Raw genomic sequence first — 21,948 nt, forward strand, 5'->3', positions numbered from 1 at the left:
GTGAAAAAGACTGGAATACATTACAAATGTATTTATTTATTTATATAATATTTTAATTGAATAACATTGATTTATATATTTTCTATACAAGTATAATAAATTAAAAATAAATGACTATATACACTAAAATAATGGTCTACAAAATATTATAACGTTTACTATTATTATTACAATATTTTACTAGAAATATTCAAAATGTGAAGTACATTTCTCTCATTTCATTAGCTGTAATAATATAAAATATATATATATATATTCATATTAATTTATATATTTATCGTCAATTTGACTATTATATTTTATAGTATAATAATGGATGTAAATAAAACTCGTTCAACATTATTTAACGTTATATCATTTTAACTATGTACGGTATCTATCAGTTCTGAGAAATATTCTATACCTAGTAGAACGTTTAATATATAAATTCTTGACAAAAAAAAAAAAAAAATCAAAAAAACAACGTAACCACCAATTCAACAACAAAATAATATTGTGTTATATACTTATATAATAACCGACACGGAAGATTCGTAATAAACAACAGGTACGAAAAGACAAAATAATTAGACATTATATTTAAATTATATTAAATATATCCTCTGTGTTTAAATTCGTCATTTTGGTTCCAATAAAACATAGAATAATATTGACGTCACGCATCTCAGCATCTCAAATGGATGAAATGGGGACGGCCGTCGAGGCTCGTATAAACATGAGAATCTCATGATCCATGAGCATGAGAATAGGGAGAAGAGAGACTAACGACTATACGTGTAAAAAAATAATGAATATATCGAAATAAAGTATAAACTATAAATTATACACTTAAAAACATATGAGCTAAAACAAGTTTGATGTTAGCACACGTCACTGCAGATATTATAGGTCATCTGCGCGAAATAATAACAATAATATATGAGATGTGACGTCGGGGGGTTGGAAGAATCGGTTAAAAATTAGAATCGAAACAAAAATGGTTTGTCGGTGGGTAGTACCGTCGACCATTAAATTGCGCGTATCGTATTCGATATTTTATTTTATGATAGTTTATTATTTCTACGTAAAAACGAGGAACTCTTTATATGATAGCGATATGGTATTGTACACGCTCGTGGCAGTGACTTCCCTAGAGGGTTTTTTCAAGGTGATTGCTTCAAGTCTAAAACGGGTAGTGTGTGATTATACATTTTAGAAATACTTATATATATATATATATTTAACAATGTTGTTTCTTTGCTGTCCTTATTAGTTTTTGTTTTCGCCTCTAGTATAAAAATTGTTCATCGCGCTACTTGAATTTTAGGTAAACATTGTTTTTCGTACAAATTCCTGCGGTGGTGTTCGGTAGTTTATGAAAAACCAGCTGAAAAATTATAGCGGAAAAAAATACAACGGAAAACGCGCACACTGATGGAATGTGTTTTATATTATCGTCAGTGATAATAATAAACGCGGTGATGATTGACGGTTAACGAATCGGTAATACAAATAATTGATTATACATGGTAAACGGCTGCCTACGAGTTAAAACTTATGTCAACGGCGCTCTTTTCACCACCGACATAATGGTCGGCTCGCCTGGGATATGTATCTTTTGAAAAACTATATATTATTATTATACCTTCTAATATTATTCTAGAAATCGTCGATATCGTAAAGAGACGTACGACGAAATAATATGTTACATTACGCTGTGCAAGTTTAAATGCAAATCGATCATTCACGTATTTGTGGGTTGTGGCAATCATCACATCATTATCTGTGAGTCACGGATTCTTGAAATCATTAAATATACTGGCCCAGAAAGAGAAATAGAATGAAATTTAAAGCACCTCTATATAACGGAATCATCTCTGTGACATACGTGACATATTAATAATATTATAATTAAACGAAGTACGAGTAATTAATAAAATATTGTAATATTATATCAGTGGCATAATATTTGATTGACATTTTTGGTGCTGCAAAATTTCTCTTGTTATAACATTATAATGGATGATATTCAATCTTCTAATTTTGCGTCCCTCTAGGGTATACATTTTATCTCTGACAGATAAAAACGCATGTAGAAGAGTCACCACAATTTTTAAAACCATTTCCCATACAATATTGATTGTTCATCAAACAAACCAAACCTATAATTATGATTATAATTGACATGCGGTAACAACTGTGACAATAACCATCATAATATTGAAAATTAGATTTATATAATTGAGTTTAATAAGTATTTACATACTATTTTACGACGACGTATGACCTGTAATATTGAATACTTTTGATGCATTACTTTTACAGCACTCAAATAAGCCACTGGGAATAATAATATATATTATAAACTATAAATTACACGGTTCCACGACAAAATATCCAATATCTCGGTCGAAATAGTCTCGCAAAAATAATCCATGAAAAAATATCCCGCATAAATAAAATAACTCAAACTTCAAAGTGATAATCTTTATTATAAAATTTGCTGTTAGAAGTAATATGTTAAAACGAGAACAAAGTCTACGGGAGGCCAAAATTGAATAAAAAGCGGCTGGAGTGCATCAACCAAAAAAAGGCGAAAATATAAAAATTTAGACAAGCGGTTTAATGCTATTGTAAAAGGATACGATGAAACTAATAAAAATAAATATTTAAAATCGATAGCACAGAACTCGGTATTATAATAAGCGTATTAATTTTTTACGAAAAACTTATTTTAATATTTATTTTAACATCGTTTAATACATTTTTTCGTGTTCTACAAATGTCAATAATAACTAACTGTATTATAATAATATCTACGTAACTTTTATAAAAAAAAAGCTTTAAATTTTTAATTAATGTTTGCGCAAGATATTTTGTCGTGGAATGTTTTTTGGCGGGGATATTTTTACCGGGATATTTTGACGTGCCACCAAATTACACTAATCGTATATTATATACCTATACGCGTCGGTTATGGCAAATATGTATTATTAATCGTTATATATTATCACACTTGTATAATACTAAAATTGTGTATTTGTACATTTATAAGTATTTATGTATTATGTGTATTTTGATGGTTTTCCAGTGTGTGTATGTGTGTGTGTGTGTGTGTGTGTGTGTGTGTGTGTACCTATTGTATGTAAATAATATTGTTGTAGAGAATAAATGATGGCGACCGTGACAGTCAGTGGCGATGATGGTTCTTCTTGAGGAACGGAGTCACCAGCCACGTGGAGGCGCCGAACAGCAATATGACGCCCATGCCGTGGAACACCGGCCTGTACGAGCCGATCGTCTCGAATATGTAACCGGCCACGGGAGGCCCGATGAGTTGCACGAGCCCGTTGCAGAACAGCGATATGCCGTACGACGACGACAGCCGCTCCTCGCCCAGCATGTCGACCATTATAACGGCCGTGATGCCGACCACGACGCCGGAACCGAGCCCGAACGCGGCGCACGCGAAACACATGGTCGGGTAGTCGTCGGCGAACGGGAGCACGAACAGCGCGACGCCCGACAGGACGAGCCCGCCCAGGTAGTAGTACCGCTTGTCCAGCCGGATCCAGTCGGACAGCGTGCTGCCGCCCACCCGGCCCACGAGGTCGAGCACGGCCACCACGGACAGCAGATACTGCGAGCTGCTCTTGTCGTGGCCGATGCTGATGGCGTACGACGGCAGCAGGATGGCCGAGTTCGTGTACCCGATGGCCGTGGTGGCGTTCGACACGAGTATGACTATGAACAGCGGGTCGGACAGCAATTGTAACGCGCCGGCCACGGTCTTACGCCGGGACGACGTCTGTCCGTCGGCCCCGTCACCGTCGCTATCCGTTTTCGCGGACCGCGAGGGCGACTGCTCGTGCTGCTTACCGGATCGCCGTTTGTTTCGCTTGTTCCGGCGCCGCCGTCGCTGTTGCTGTTGCTGCTTCTTCTTGGGCTGCGAGTCCTCGTACAGGCTGACCAACGTGCTGCCGTGGAACGGCGTGCTGACGTACCGCAGCGACGACAGCGACGATGATCCGTTCGCGCCCCGGAACGCCGGCGCCTGCAGGTTGCAGTGCTGATGTTGATAGTGCAAGTTGTGGTGCTGCAGCTGCATGTGGTCGGCCGCTCCGCCGCTGGTGGTCCGCAACAAGCCACAGCTGCTGAACGCCTGCAGCGACTTCAGCGAATCGGAACCGCAGTTGTTGGCCCGGGCCGTCGACTTGCTCTTGACCGCCGCGATGACCGCCACGCCGCCGCCGGCCAGCAGGTACCGGTCGTCCGTCGGCACTTTGACGCTGGACGCGTTCAGTTCGTTGACGATCACGTAACCGTTGAGGTTCTGTGCCAGCAGTGACACGGTCTCTTGGTGCCGCCCGTCCTCGTCGTCATCGCCACACCGGTGTAGTTCCGTCAAGCTTTTGCCCCCGGTCACCGAGTTCGCCGCGGCCTGCACGGCCAGGGAAATCGACGACGCCGCCGCGTCCGCTTCGCCGCCGCTGTCCAGTCCGTCGTCACCGCACTCGCACTCGTCCACATACTGCTTGACCATGTGCTGCTCGACCGGATGGTACAGCATCGCGCCCACCCACACGTTGAGCGTAAGGGCTCCGAGTATCAGCACCACCTCCCTGCGCCACACACACGCACACGCACACACACGCACACACACACACACACACACACACACACACGCACACATGTATTTACGGGGTGGTTTTTATGTTTTATATTTAGTAGGGGGTGGGGAGGAAAGGATCGACGCGACCCGAAACTTCAAACGATTTATATAAATATAATATTCAAGAGTTTTCGGACCGTTTCGGTTGACCACTCGAGCGTATGTATAACAATCATATTAATATATTATATAATATAATGTAGTATACGACACGTGTTTTGAGGAGGGGAGGAAGGGATTTTGTTTTTGTTTTTGTACTTGTAACCGTAGTTGTCAATCAGGTAGCCCAGGAACGGCGGCAGGAACATGGAACCCAAGCAGCTGCCGGATATGGCCACTCCGTTGGCGAATCCGCGGTACTTGACGAAGTACGATGTCACGATGAATATTCCAGGAGGAAACGCCAAACCCGCGCCGCAACCGAACATCATCCCGTAACTGAAACACGCAATGATCCGTGGCCGTTAGCAAAATAGTTAACATTCAAACATTTTTTTAAAACGCGATAAAATAGAAAATCGAAAAAGTAGGCTAAAAGTAGTAAAAATTCACTCATGGAAATTGCTAAGATTTCAAGAAGAAATAACATATTGGAAGTACAACACATTATAATTAGCGGGTCGTACACAAAAAATAGTATTCTGAAGAAGAAACAAATAGATAGCAAATTAATAAAACTGGAGAAAATAAACTCTTAATTTATAGTTACTGGCGATTAAAATGATTGGATATTTATTTTAGAACATGGCAATATATATCCGATTGAACAATCCAGTAAATGCGCTGTATATCCTGCAACCCAATATTTTGTCGTCTCGTAGGATTCGAAAAATCGAGAGAAATACCATCAAGTACGATTTCAGTTTCCCGATGTATGTCGAAAACCTTGTTTTTCGGTAGATTAATTTCATTTCACACTATATATGCTCATATTGCTATTTAATGTTTACAGATCAATAAACGTCGGCGTAAATTTATATAGCAGCTATCAAAAAGCTCGAGGGACGGAATTTTTCTTTTAGGAAGTGTCGGATATTATATGATTTATTATTGGCTTGATTTTCGTCAGTGCGTACCTACCTCCTATTTATAATATATGTCTTATAAAAGGATATAAAACATGATTAACTTAATAATTTTGAACTCCAATTCAAATTTAAGTATACAATGAATATTGCAATTGGAATAAAATATATGATATGATTTAACTGTGATCGATGTCATAAACATTTACCTAAGATACAAAATACAATGAATATAATAAAATATATACAGATTTTCTGTAGTATAGCTGATAAGTGCTATCTAGTCACTGTCGTTTAATAACGTAATATCTGACTTAATATGAAGGAGAACGAGAACTGAATACTATTATTGTCGTTAGTATTATTGACATAAACTTTAATTACATAATCTACATTAAATTTTGTGACATTTTAAGTTTTAGCATAAAGTTATTTATTTATTTATTTATACAGGCATATTTAAGCAGATTAATAAGTCAAATAAACATTTTTAATATAGCCAGTAGATATAGGTAATAATATATTTTCAAGCTAAGTGTTACTACTTGGTGATATATTAAGCAAATAATCTCAAGCTATTTTTTTTCTACTCTCTACACGTAATATGCTTGTTATACCGTATTGTAAATTTTTCTTAAAAGAAAAAAGTAACAATATAATTACGTATTATTGACATGGTATGATTTTTCTAATTAGACTATAAAAAAAAAACTATAATATATTTATAATTATATTATTATATAATAATAAGTCATTATTGAATATACCTTATTGTCAAGATAGGATACATCGATTTAAAATGTGTTGATTAATATATTTTGTTTGTATCTACTCGATAGAGTCTACGATACTTCAACGATGTGAATAGAATTTCTTACATAAATATTATCTTCATTTTTATCGATATTGTTGTTTGTGTTATATTTAACAAGCAAAAACTAATCATTCGACAACATCTCGACAACAACAGATAATGTGTTACATGAATTATTTTCTTTGTACATGAAAGCATTACCAAATTTTGATAAATAGATACATCATAAGGTGATAAATACTGTTATGACGCCGATCAGAATTAATTTCACAGAGAGCACGTGCAAATAAGTTTAATAGTAATAACGACTTTGTACATCGAATCTTACTCACGATCTGACTATAAACTTTACACAGAACCAGATGCATCATGCTCACCTGGGCTCAACCGAATCTATTGTAATACAGGACGTTTTATTATATTTATATTATTTGTATACGTCACAACAAATAACCATTATGGTGCACAATATACAATAAAGATTTCATAACTTATCTGTTAATCAATAAACAGTGAAATTGTAAAAAAAATCTCATATGCAAAATAAAAAATAAACAAATGTAACTGTAAAGATTGTAGTTAATAAAAAATATAAAAATCATATAATATACATATTATAAAATATAAATTTATAAAATTGTATGAATTTATTATGTATCAATGTTGTAATTAGTTTTTATAGATATCTAGAACACGAGACATTGAAATTATTCAGATGGTGCAATTCTATATCTAAATAAATAATACAATTAATAATTAAGAGGGATATTTATATTTGTTTAGGAATACTTTGATAAAATATATTACTATAAAAACCCAATGGAATTGGAAGTAATCTAAATAGTAACTGTTGGACACAATAATAAGAAAAGGATATTCTATGTACCGCGAATAATAGTTATTAAGAAGTAAGCTGTATTCTATGTATTAATACATATATTCAAGTAATCAATTAAACTATAAAATCTTAGAGTATAGCAGCCATGCTTAATTAAAACTTGAAAATCAAAGTAACGTTAAAATCAGCTGATAAGTTATTTAATAACAAAATAAATCATATTATATATTTAGATTTAGAATCGATAATAACATAAATATTCGAAATTAAATTTGAATTTGAAACCACTCAAAAAGTCGAAAATATAAATAATATTTTGCATAAATAATGTGTCTTTACAAATATAAAATAGTAATATACTAAATAAAAATAGGTATATAAAATAGATAAGTATATATTATTGAAAAATTAAAAACAGTTTAGGTATTCATATTCAATTAAAGACGTTTCAATAATATTTATTTAGTAACTTAAAATATCAACTATTATTCGTTTATGAATATTGATGATTAATGGTAAAACACTGACCAAAAAATGTATATTTCATATATCTACTACTATACATTATAATTAATGATTTCAATTTATGATGATTTATTACTATAAAATCAAATGCATTATTCATTAAATCAAACTTTTGATTTTAGTAACCTCTAACATTTCTAGTTTCTACATCATAAAAAATAAAATAAAACTGTCAATGATATTTTATTGTTAACATTATTATATGTAATTATTTATTAATTTTTATAGTTGTGTTATTTATTGTTTAAATAACAAAGGCATTTTTCCCTTTTTATAATTTTAATTCAATTTAAACCTAGTTTATAAAGAGAACAGTAAAATTATTACGTACATTTAATCTGTTTGAAAAATAATGTATGTGCTTTGTTAATTTGGCATTCTATTGTATGGACGAGAATAAAAAAACTAAAAAGCAAAGAAGAAATCTTTTTTTTTTTTGGAAATTATTAGAGTTTTTCTCATTGATAACACTATTACAGATGCAGTATAAACATTTAATAATAATTTACCCGCAGTACATATTTTGATAACTATTGAAGAATTTCTCACTCGTTAGTTAAAAACATATAGCCACGTTTATAAGATTATTTCGATATCATTTTTATTATGTGCATGTAGTGAAATGTAATTTATTAAAGGAAAAATTATTACTCGCTGCGGAATAGGTGAATTGATATTTGTACCTACTAACTATGTCTATAGGCTATCCAATTCAAATTAAATTTAAGTATGTATTGCAGGCATACGCAATTTCCCGTTAAATATTGTGTTTTTGTAATAATAATAAATAAATCTCAAGAGCGTTGAAGAAAATGCCAATTGATTTGTCAATATAATGTTTTTCTCGTGGCCAATTGTATACCTTAAGCTTTTATGAAAATAAAAAAAAATCATTAGCACACTAATAGTATATAGATATAGGTTTATTTATGCATGTATATAATTATATACGATTATCACAAGATAAATACTACCGTGTGCTAAGAAACGTTAATAAATGTAAATAAGTAAATAAATATAATAATGTATGAAAGTTCTTTTCAGTATTTGGGACATAAACGCATTGACAAGCAAATAGTTATAATGTGTTCAAATTCAAAATATTGATTTTTTAAAACTTTACTCGTACTTATAATAAGTAATCCAAAGACCAAAGGCAAGATAACAGGAAAATCAATGTATTCCCGCATACAGAATGATATACACTTATTATTTCAAAAAAAATTAACATTTTATGAAAATACAGTAGAACCTTATAAATCCGGACACCATTAGACTGGACTTCGCTTAATCCTGACAGCTGATTAAGGTTGTTTTTATGTTTATTTTTTTCTAAAATACAAGTTCCACGAATTTTCTACATATTATCGCGTTTAAATACCAATTAAATATTGTCATTCGCGTTTTCCTTTATTCGCCTAATATTATGTATAAATCTATACGGTTTTTGGTTATTTTGTTTAATTCAGACTTTCATTAAAATGGATAATTTAGATTCTAGAGCTCCAATTAGTCCGAATTGATGAGATTCTACTGTATTTATATTTTTACATTATCTGAAGTCATAACAAACAATATTTTTGAAAAATCATATTTTCTTTATGAAAATGAGTTTAAATAATGAGATGTTCAAATAATCGCCCAGTTTATAATTCACTTATGTTATAATATATATTATGCAAACATGATCAAAGAAAAAGAATAATTGAGTATTAATACTTTTCTTTGAAATTAACGTAGAATAAAACAATAGTAAAACTATTATAAATTAATTAAATATGTAACTACTTGCCTGAAGTACAGAAATGTGATGGAGTCGGCGAAGTAACAGAGCATCAATCCCAGAGAAGCTAAAGTGCCTCCAATTAACGTTACTGTACGATATGAATATATTGATGACAGGTAACTCGAAACAGGACCTAATATATACATATAATATATGTATATAAAAAAAATTAAATCAACATTAAATAGATTATAATATTTATGGTTTGTGTATTTAATAATCTTCAGACATAGTACTATTATACGAGTAATCTTTTTACTAGGATTTAGAATTAATGACTACCTATAAAAAATAACTAATACAGTTTGGCACAGTTCATTTAAATTCTTCAGTGATTCATATATATAATAGTATAATATATATTATAGAAACCCATTCATTATAATTATTTTGATTGATGTCATAATAATATATTTTAATTCAACAAATAATATGAATAAACATATTGAATTGGCTTTCTCGAAAGTACATTATAATAATGTATACGTAGAGTACAACACATTTTAATTAAAATTTGTATTTCGTGTAACCAATTTGTATCAGGAAATAATTTTGTCACTGATCCTTTTAAATGTGACCTACCTACTGAATATCATTGCTTCTACATAGTAATGCATGTGCTTATGCTTAATGTAGAGAATCTTTTGCTTAAAAGGCAAACAAAGCAGTCGAATCCACGTCATACCACCCATACCTAGCCATGATTATAAATTATTCGCGAAATCAATCCTTAAATTAATTATAAACTAAACAAACAACATGTTTATTAACAGTTTTAATTGAGTGCGAATGGATGGTATAATATATACTTTGAACACATTACGTATAATATGTAGTCTAACAGCTTATATGCAAAATCTATTCCCTTAGGTGCATTATACTAACATCTACCGTCAGTAAAACGGCATAAAATATGGTTATTTCATCAATTTTGGAGGTATATTATAACAATTTTAAATAAAATAGAAGTAACAGAACTGTATAGATTGGATTCAAAATAAACTGAAGAAATTTATAATTATCATGGTTAAAATACTGGTAACATTTTTAATAACCAATACATATATGAAAAATAAACGTCAATAATATACATTATCCATTAAATAATTTTGGATTATCTTATACTCATCAAAAAAACAAACAAATTAGTGAAATATTTAAAATTTGAATCAAATTAGTAATTTTAATTTATTATTTGAAACTAAAATTGTAAGGATTTTAATAAATAAAAAAAACAATAGTTTAAAAATAATAATGTGATTTGATATTTTTAAGAGCGATTAAAATATAAATAAATTAAACTTGTTTATTAGCTATAAAAATATTTACTATGGAAAAAATTACATAAATTGTATTATACTAAGCATACAATATTCATATTATACATATTTTAGTAGTAAATAGTAACCAGTAGGTATATTATGAAATATATGTATATATTTTTATGAGAATGTGGGTCATTAATCATTTTGAAATTTAAACAAGTTTTGCTTATGATATTTATAATTTATCAAAACATTTATTTCGTTTCCACTTATTATTATGGTCTCATATTATGATTAATGTGTATAATAGTCAATAGATTATAAAATACATTATAAAACAATCTAAAAATTTCTAATGTTTCTGTGTACACTTGTACTTATATTTTATAATATTATGTATGTAGTCAAGTATTGTCTATTAATTTTGCAACAGTAATCGATATATTTAATAACCAGAGTACACTCTGTAACTCACTCGACACCTACTGCACAATAGAGTGATCCCCCTTTTCTTATATTTTTTATCATTAAAATAATATAATATTATAATATTACATTTATTATTGTACTTGTACATATTATTATTATTTGATTTAAACGATAATTATTAAAAACTATTAATAGAAATATTCACTAGTGTCAGTTAAGACCTTATCTAACCATTGGAATCTAATTATTTACTATATATTAATTCAAAAATATAAGAAATAAATATTAATTTTAATAGTCGAATAAAATAAAAATTGATGATAGACAATTTAAAGTTTCAGTATTCCTGTTTGATTATTGAAATTATTGATACTGTTAATAACTGATTATGATATGTGTAGCTAATAATAATATTATACTTTATAAATTCGATACTATTTTTCAAATCAATGATATTTAACTTCATTTAAATAAACGAGCTTTAATAAGCTAATACGAAATTATTGATTCATTTTTTTTTCTTTTTGAAATGTTTATGATTATTGATAACTTAATTATGTCTAATTATATTAGGTCGTTATGTTACACGCTAATTTATTACATTTTTCTAACATTTAAATTTTAATATAATTCAGTCAATTACAAATTATGAATAGAGTGAAATCATTATATTACGCAATTTGTATCATTAGAAACGTGGAACTGTTTAATTAAGATGGTTTAATTTTGATTAACTACAATATATATATAATACTTTAGTTTCGAATAACGGTGCGTCATCTGTCTATTATAAACACAATGAATGTTGGATAAATTTGCACGTTATCTTCTATACAATCTAATAATATAATATAAATTATATTTACCTAAAGAACAATAGAGAAAATAGCAGATTGCTGGTATCCACGAAGCTGCGGTCTCTGACGCATGGAATGCTTCGGTGAACTCTACGAACAGCACTCCAAATGACTTAAGGGTGCCTGGAATTAGCATGTTGACCAATGTGCTTCCCAGAAGTACCAACCAACCCCATCCACCATCCGGAGGAACGAGTACATAGTTTTGACCATCTATATAACAATATCACAAAAATGTATAATATAATTTTGATTGATATATAACATTATGATGCAGTTGCATTTTAAAATATCACTAACTGGTCAATGGCTAGGAATGAAGAATGTTTAAACATTTCAAACGTTGTCTTAAATCTTATAATTATAATTCAAAATCACAATTCTTCCTTTTATTATTAGATTAACAAATGGTCAAAAAATTGTTAGTCAATATACTATACATAATTTATTGTTTAATAATAATTAATAATTGTTATATATACACATATATGCTTAATTTAGGTATAAAAGTATAATATATTATTATGTGTTTATACGACATATATTATATGTATGTCAAATAAATTAACAAACATATATTAAATATGTTCCAATATAAAAATTACCAATAATTATTATTTATAGAGATTATTTTTGATTGACTCATGATGAGTACCTACTATGTAGTTTTAATTCATACTATAATGTCTTATAATTATTATTTTTTTTAAGTCAAAATGCTGACAGTAGAAATCTTATAGACAAATTCATAAGTACAAAACTTATGGACATATATCTAAATATTACATAACATAATTTATTATTATTTGCAAGCTATATATATATTGTAATTATAAATATTTTTTACATAATATAATCAATCAGATTCAACTTTTAAGTACGTATTTAATCACCTAAGATCAAACAATATACGTTTTATAGTTTAATAATTTATTAATAAACCTTTTTTAAAACAAAAATATTTTAAATTATTTATTTATTTATTTTATTTATTTAAATATTCATCGATTGTTATTAATTTATGATTTTTTTTTTAATCATCTGATTAAACTATGATTAGAATTGATTTATTCTTAGTGAATGAACCCTATTCACTTAAGTTCTTATACTGTTAAATAAATAATGGTACGTTAATAATTAGAAATGTGTACTAATGAATTTATAACATTTTTTTTATAGTATTTCAAACATAAATAATCAATCAATTGTGGTGCATATTTTTTAAATAATTTATATACACGAAGAGATTTATTTAACATACAACACTTATTATGTTAGAAAACTAACATTTTTAAAAACATTTATTTTACATAATTTTAAGTCGTTATAAAACAACATTTTTATTATTTTTTATCATGATTTTAAAAATGCTTAATATATTATGATTTTTGAATGAAAACGTTATTTTTAAATTCCACAAATCAAAGCAGATATTATCCAGAGTATTTTGATCTATAAAATTTAAATTTTCGACAAGTACTAAAACGTCTAAAACTAAGATAAACGGAGTATTGTGGTCCAAAATTTTGCAGGTTATCTCTGTACCACTTTACTCTACTCATCAACATTTAAATACTTATAACTCATAAATTATTCCTCCAAAATTAGATTTGTATTGTATACATCAAAGTGCTCCAAAAAATATAGAATGAAGAATTAAAAAAGTGCATGTCACAATTAAAAAAATAAAAAGGTTAAAAATATTAAAACATAAATATTATTTTTATAGAAATTTTGTTTAGTAACGACTTCAATAGCTATGTAAAATAAATATTTTCAAAGACGTTAATAGTTTTTGAAATAATATCTTACGTTAAATGGATCACCCGGTATGGGGACAATATAAATCTAATTACAGTTTTAATAAATGTAATGTATGATTAATAATATCTATTTAAATTAAGATAATTTTAATTTAGTTTAAAATTGTCTTTGTATACATACATTTTGAATTAGTTTTGTTAAACATAATACATAATATTGTTACCTAGAATGCTTCTTATTTATATGACATGTTAATTATATATTTTTAACTTTTATGTTTTAAATACAAGTGTATAGGAGTGTAAAATGTTATGTAGCTATATAATTAATGGAGCTTTTAATAATCAATTACAAAAGTTCATAGGTCTGCCAAATATAGTAATTACTAATTACCCATTATTATCTCCAGTAATATTTATTCAAATCTAAAGCTGAATTCATATAATTTAATGTGACTTATTCGATAATTATTATTGGACCATTAAATAAATAAAAGTTCTCTTTTTGGCACATTGTACAGTTTCCTCTCGACAGAATTTTTGCCCGCTTATTACGGAATTAACGGTTCTTTTCAATAGTTAATACGTCAAGGTAGGAATAACCTTCATTAGGGTTATGTGTCTCAACGAGTATTTTTAAACTTAATGAACGAATGATCCAAGGTCATTCTGTAACAGTATAGTAACTATATAGCTTATTTGTATTTAGTACACTGACATTGGCAATGGTCGTACAAGTTGTCCCCCTCCCACACACACGCACTGACGGTCCCATAGCCTGATAAACAACAAGCGTCCAATATAATATGTCGACAGCGACCGCAATCAATTGAAAAATTATATAAATATTATTGAACGAAGCCAAAAGTGTGCGAAAACTATTGGGCCAGTTAAAAAAAAATCATCGTGTTATTGACCCTTAACTGTTGTGGGGAAACGCGGCCAATAACAGGGACACATACACACTCGCGTGGGTACATTATTATTCATACACTTAAATAAGTATTCTTTGGACACGCCATTATATTTATGTGCAATATGAAATACATGTTTGGATGATACAAAACGAATGTAGAGAAATTCGTACCAACCATTGTTACAGCAGTGTAATGTCAATATATCATACACTTGTCTAAATAATATGCAAAAGATATATAAAAAAAAACATTAAATATAGGGTACCTAAAATAAAACAATACTCTTTTTGTTTTTTTTTTTTTTAGGTAATTCACGCAAGTTTGAATTGCTGTGGAACGCGCGTTCGTCGTATAATATTTAATATACATGAATAATTTGACAACATTTATATGCAAACTTTTAGTCATGTAATTATTTAAGAATATATTATTCAAATCACCTGTGACAGCTTCTTCTTCTCCGGCCAATGCTTCGTGGTCGTCTTCTTTGGGTTTCTTCTTTAGGCTCATTATTGCTTAATATTCGTTTAACGTTACACTGAAACAAATAAACAACATTTTATTATTATCATTTATAGTATAAACTTTGTAAATTTATATTTTCATTTTTTAAAATTAAAATTTTTTTTATTACATAATCTGTTTGAAAGAATAGAACAATAAGTGAATGTGATGAGAGAAGAAAAAGACATGTTTCATAGAATGAAGAAGACTCTTAGTGGACGAGCTTCGAGATATTTTTTTTATTAAAGACATATTTAGTGATATTTTATATTATAATGTATAACGATATTTTATATGGCTATTTTAATTCACTAAAATAATAGACAATAAATTCCAAAGTAATATGTACCACTGAAGTATAGTGATATATACGAACGAGTGTTAATCATTCTCAATGGCATTCACTTACGCGAAAATTGTCATCAAGCTAAAATATCTTAGTTTTTAAATTTAGTACACAATGAAATATTTTGAAGTTTTATTTAAAATGAGATCACCAAAGTGTAGTAAAAATTTTTATTAACTGAATGACGTTTTGTTTCTGTAACAGTGATGAATGATTGTCAGATAGGTTAAACGAACACTGTGCACACTGCACATATATTATGACACAATCTATTCTGGTTGAAATGTACAAAACTGTTTTAAGTAAAATAAAATATATATTTGGTACCTAATTTATTTTTCGATATAGATTTCAGATGAATGGCACGTTTACCGGTTGTGTCAGTGTTACACAACTTAGTTAATAATATTCCAATAAGGCCATAATATATTTTTCTCGACAAATAAGTAGCTATCAATATATATATATATGCATATATAATATATTAATCAGTTATTTATAATTTGACACATATTTGGCGTTACACCAAAACATTAATAATTCTAAAAAGAGAAACATTTGTTTATAAATATATAGGTCAATATGATCTGGTTTTATACGAAGACTTTCTTTAAAAAAAGTAATCAGATAGCTATCAAATTGATAATCGATTGATTGTTGGAAATTAAAATTAAAATTGAAATTTGATATTCATTTAAACATTTTTTGAAAACTGAATAACTTTCATTTTAGCTCTAACACTTTTCAAAATCTTGAGTGTTATAACAATAAATATATATTTTTTGATTCTAATTATTAAGTACCGTCAACTTTTATTTATAGTTAATTAACGTATGACATAATATAATTTATCATATGACTAACAATAAATAAATATTTTTACAATACCTAGCAATCTACTATACAATTGGATAACACTTAAAGAATTTATATTTAAAAAAGCTATTCTTGGATAATAAACTTATATTTATACATATTGTTATTTATCTGTATCAAAAAACCAAGTTATTAATACCCAGAAACGAAACTATTAAAAAAAATTGTACTCTAAAAAACCTTTTATTATATATCATGAGTCATGACATAACTTAACACAACCAGCAATCCGTAACTATTTACAAGATCTGAAATTTTTATATTTTCCAAAATAAACGTCGTACAATATTATATCAGTTATCTAGTAAGTGTTTTATAAAACTTTACTGCTTAAATAAAAAATTGTCTACAATTTGTAATTTTGAAGTTATCAGTAAAGAAATGGTTATTGATTAGTGAACTAAATCTAAAAATAATATTATCAATAATATAAACTATATCGTGCAGATTTACGCTTATTTATTAATTCTATTATTATAAGTTATAACTACTAGTACTTGAATTATATTATTTTTATTTTATTTTTTGAAACTTTTGTCTATCAAAACATGGATTTAAAGTTTAAACTTTAGTGATATACAATACAGTACAATATATTAAAAAATCGAAAATATACTTCTTGTACATTTCAAAACTGCTTAGTAAAAATATTATTGTTATAACTATAATAAAATAATAATAATAATTTATTTATACTTACTGACAAATATTTTTTTTTTTTAATAACTTATTAATTTTTATTTCAATCAAACAGACTAATGTTTGTTATATGTATCTATTGTTTGTTTTTAGATGTATATATTCATGTCAAAGTTAGTATTATTAAAGAATACTTTTTGTGCTAGCACCAGAATCGAAAACTAAACTCAATAAGACCTAATGGACACGCAATATTTTGTGAAGTAGTTTTATTTCGACATTTACTACCGTATATAATGATTTATATTAGGACTGAAATATACTGTATTTTTTCCTCATTTAATAAGAAAATTCTCGTTTAAAATTAGAAACGTTAATAGAGCTATTAACGTATATAGAGTTTAAAACGAGTAACGGTGTATGCAAAAAAGTGATACTAAAATGTATTCAGTGAACTAAAACCCAATATTAAAGATTTTTTTTTAAATGTCACAAACATCATCAGACATCTGAAGGTGAGGTTAGGTATATAAAGCTGTTTATTATACCAAAATGTTATAATTGTCAGCAGTTTGATATTACTTGTAAAGTACTTGCTTGGTGTCCCACGGCAGTGTAGTAAGTACTGCATTTTTGATATTCAAGATAATCAAGTTTCCATATAAGCACGTTATATATTTACACTATATATACCTACCCAACTACATGAAAATGATACAATTACGGCACACGCCGTTTGTGGAACATCACAATAGTTGATTATACGAATAAAAAAAGTTCATTCCAATACAATGCCCACGTGATCAGCGCGCTGTTTATGTTGTATACCTACAGACTATAATATAGTATATAATATATAACGAATATACAGCGGGAAATGTTTATAATCAATACATATAATGTTATACCTACAACTTCCAATGGCCTCGTGGTAGATATAAGATATAATATAGATATAAGCGCATTGTCGTTTGTTATTTTATGCCCACTACTACTTAAAAGGTGATTGCGGAAAAACGCATTAGAGATATAGTTGATTTGTTTCCAAGATAAAATTGTAATGGATATTTTTAAACACAAATCACAGACGCATGGAGAGGAGGAAAAAATTGTTACCGTGAGACTTTTGAGTTGTTTGAACCGTATGGTATATAGGTATACATAATACATAATATTGTTTTCATTTTATTTTACATATGACGATTTACGGTATATTATAACGTGTAACGAATATATACCGCGCAAATACACCTACAATGTAGTATTGAATTTCATAGTCGTATAATGACGTACTACATAAAAATATCGTTTGTACATAGTCCGTAATAAAGAATTCGATAGAGCACAATTAACAATGAAAGAAATTATTTTTAATTTTCATGCAAGTTTTTTATTTTTGCATGAGTAATATTATCTAGCGTTTGTAAATGTAGTTTATTATGCATTGTGCCATTATATAAATTAACGAGTCATCGGTGTTTATTGGTGTGCGGCTAAATATTCCAATGAATATTACACACAAATAGGTCATTGGAATATTTTCAACATAAGTACAATAATATACCTACAAACGCAAACATCTCGCAAATGTAAAATACCTACATATTATCGTTGCAATACGTTATATTTTTTACAATAAATAATATAACATAATACTGTGACAAACGCATTATCGTCGGAAAATGTCGTTTATAGAAAGACGCTGTTTGGCCGTGGTATATTTTAATATAATATGCGAGTGCTCGATACAAATTTGTAAGCTAAACATCCTAGCCTAAAAAATTATCAAGGAAGCTTTAAAAGACCCTGTAATCGCGAATGAGTTCGCGTGTGTGAATTGAATTCTAACATCCTAAACCGTGGTAATAAATAATATTATGGGCGAGTCCGTTAACAAGACACACTTCGCAACTCCAGAGTTAAACGTATTACGTATACCTACGACCTACGTGGACTGCGGATTCGTCTATTTTGTGCATGTCGTATACGATTACACATACATGATACAAAATGGCTACAAAATCGAAAGCCAACAACCAATGGTTTCTCCGATAAAACATAATAATCTAAGTACCTACTGAAAAGCATATAATATTTTAGCAGTGTTATTGAGTCTATATACAACTCAGTCAGTTTAAGCTGTTACACTTAAAACAGCCTGTTACGTACGAATAAATTATATAATATACTGGACGATGTAGATATATATTTAGTACTATATGTCTATATGACGTGCTTATATGGTTATATCGTACACAAACATTATGTTTATACAAATGTCGTGTTTATTATCCCTTTGAAAACGGACACAAACCGTTTTACTGCGCACAATAATATTTCGAATACGATCACAGTAAAGTCATTACCGTTATACGAGTTTTTGTTATATTAAACTCGCATAAATGATGATAAACATAGCATGTGTAATCGTACATTCAACACGGTATGATAGTTGTATGATTGTATAAGTCGAACAAAATGAAATCATCCGCAGATCCCAAACGTCCGAAAATCTTCTAAGTTGACTAAAAAATAAAAATGATATCCACGCGAAGATAATAATAATTAGAGTTTGTAAATTGTATTTGAACTATACATATGACAGAGGTGGATTTGAAATGAATGTGTAAACTGAAGAAAGATTTTATGTGGGCCGTTATTTATTTATTAGATTGTAACTTACAACAGGTTTTTATATTTGCATTTTTGGAGCACGCAGCACCTCCGCATGACTAATCGCTACGAATACACTATATATACAAATTTTAGTATAATACTCAATCGATCTACTCGAATCCACCGGTTCCACACGGACTGCAAGCATTAAACACCGATACTCACGCGATAATGGTGATTATCGCGATCGTTGTCTAATTCACATTATTATTACCGATAATGGACATAAAATAATGAAATACTTATGAATCGATCGGCGTAAAATTGTATCATGAAATATAGCATTTTTCCAAGAGGGTTAGAAGCGAATAATAGTGTGTTCATAGGCACAAATCGTTGGTTTGCAAAATGCCTATTACAAAAACTCTAAGCACTAAGAAAATTGTAAGTCCGATATCTGACGTAATTCGATGTTTGTGCATTTTAAAAGAAAGGAGTTTATTTCGAACTATCTAACGCGGAAAATACGTAAGTCTCGAAACATCAGGACTGTTCATATAAGTCTTTTTTATTGTTTTAAAAAAGTCACCACATAATAATTTTTGAACCGAAACGTATCGTTCCGAAACCGACCGTTCTCCAGAAGTCACGCGTGCGATAATCCGTGTGATACGTATTCGCCCGTAGACGAATTAAGAGTTTATTTTCTTATATGAATCTCTTAATTTGACTCGGAATTAATTTTTTCGCGCGAATTCATATCTGTTGGTGCAATTTAATATCGTGCACATTTTTAACATTTTTTAGATATGCTCGTATGTACTCCCATATATCTCATCGTCTAGCCTGCACAGATGTCAATTCGGGCTTCTATACCTACATCGAACGGTACATAGCTGTATATCGGGCTTGGGACGTATATCGATACGAATCGATACGCGTCGAATTTTTCTTCGAATATACGGCTCGCGCTTTGTCCTGCGCGAATGCAGCGAGTGCGGCGAAAAACAAGCCATCTCGTATTTCGCCGCGTCGGATGGCCCGCGCACCGCGACAGAACAGAAATCGCACGCACTCGTCCCGTTCACGTAGGCCATAACGTTAACAGCTCCAGCGACGGCGCTGCAGCAGGTACGCCTATTGCATAGTAAAATATAACACGTTCGCGTCGGACGTATATACTCACGGTCGGGCCGGTGTATCCGCGAGCGTGCCGCGATCTCCGTCGTCCGCGTTGGTCGTCGTTCAGCGACTCGTCACCGCCTCGGCCATGTCCGTCGATGTCGCGGTCGTCTGATGGTCGGCGTCCCGTCGGCGGAGGTGCGTCGGCGGCGGGACGTTGAACAATGATGCGATAACGCGGTCCGTCGCGACAGCCGTGGTCGTCGTGGTCGTAGTGGTGGTGATAGTCGCCGTCGCCGTCGCCGTCGTCGTCGTCGTCGTCGCCGTTGCCGCCGTCGTCGTCAGGTGCCGGTGCAAGTGCAATCGCCGTGGTCGTCGTGCCGCCGGTAACCCGCGACCGGGATCGCATCGCACGCGCCGCCCGCGTTACTCAAACAACACGCGGCCGCACACTGCAACTCTGTACGCGCGCGGACACGGGACCGCGCGACCTGTCTCACGGCGCACCGCTGTGGACGTGGACTCGGGACGTTGTGTGGCCGCCGTCGCCGCCGCTTCCGGACGGTGTACGATCGCTCGTGCGCGTGCGAGTGTCCGCGTGCTAGACGACGAACGAGCGCGCCCTCCTCGCCGGGGCCGCGGCGGAGAGGGCACCGGCCGCCGATCGATATTAGACGCTGTGCGCGCCGCCCCGTGCTTGTGTGTATGGGCTACCGTGACGAATATAATGTATAGTTACGCGTCCGATATTGTGTTTAGCGTATATGCCTATACACATACCTATACTTGATTGGTTGTTTTAATAACATTTTATAGTACAACGGTATTATTGATGTGGACGAATACTTACTTGGTTGTGCGGCAGCCCTCGAACTGGTTCACAGATGATCGGTTTGATGGGTGAAAAATCGATCCAAACCGCAACTTCTCGCCCATATACGATGAAATATGAACCATAGCCGTCATCCCTTAAAA

At 31.0% G+C, this 21,948-nt stretch overlaps 1 protein-coding gene across 1 annotated transcript; it reads right to left on the reverse strand.

The window, feature by feature from the left end:
• Nucleotides 1-256: 256 nt before the first annotated feature.
• Nucleotides 257-21,363, reverse strand: LOC113551497 (monocarboxylate transporter 12-like). Its single transcript, XM_026953765.1, has 6 exons — nt 21,038-21,363; nt 15,311-15,408; nt 12,200-12,403; nt 9,646-9,772; nt 4,910-5,089; nt 257-4,601 (listed from the first exon to the last, which is right to left on the reverse strand). The coding sequence occupies exons 2-6, from the start codon at nt 15,378-15,380 to the stop codon at nt 3,170-3,172; spliced, it is 2,013 nt and encodes a 670-aa protein (XP_026809566.1). The 5' UTR covers nt 15,381-15,408; nt 21,038-21,363; the 3' UTR covers nt 257-3,169.
• Between the last annotated feature and the right edge of the window lie 585 nt (nt 21,364-21,948).

The sequence above is a fragment of the Rhopalosiphum maidis genome, chromosome 2 (assembly GCF_003676215.2).
Source record: "Rhopalosiphum maidis isolate BTI-1 chromosome 2, ASM367621v3, whole genome shotgun sequence".
In the NCBI taxonomy this organism is placed as follows: Eukaryota; Metazoa; Arthropoda; class Insecta; order Hemiptera; family Aphididae; genus Rhopalosiphum; species Rhopalosiphum maidis.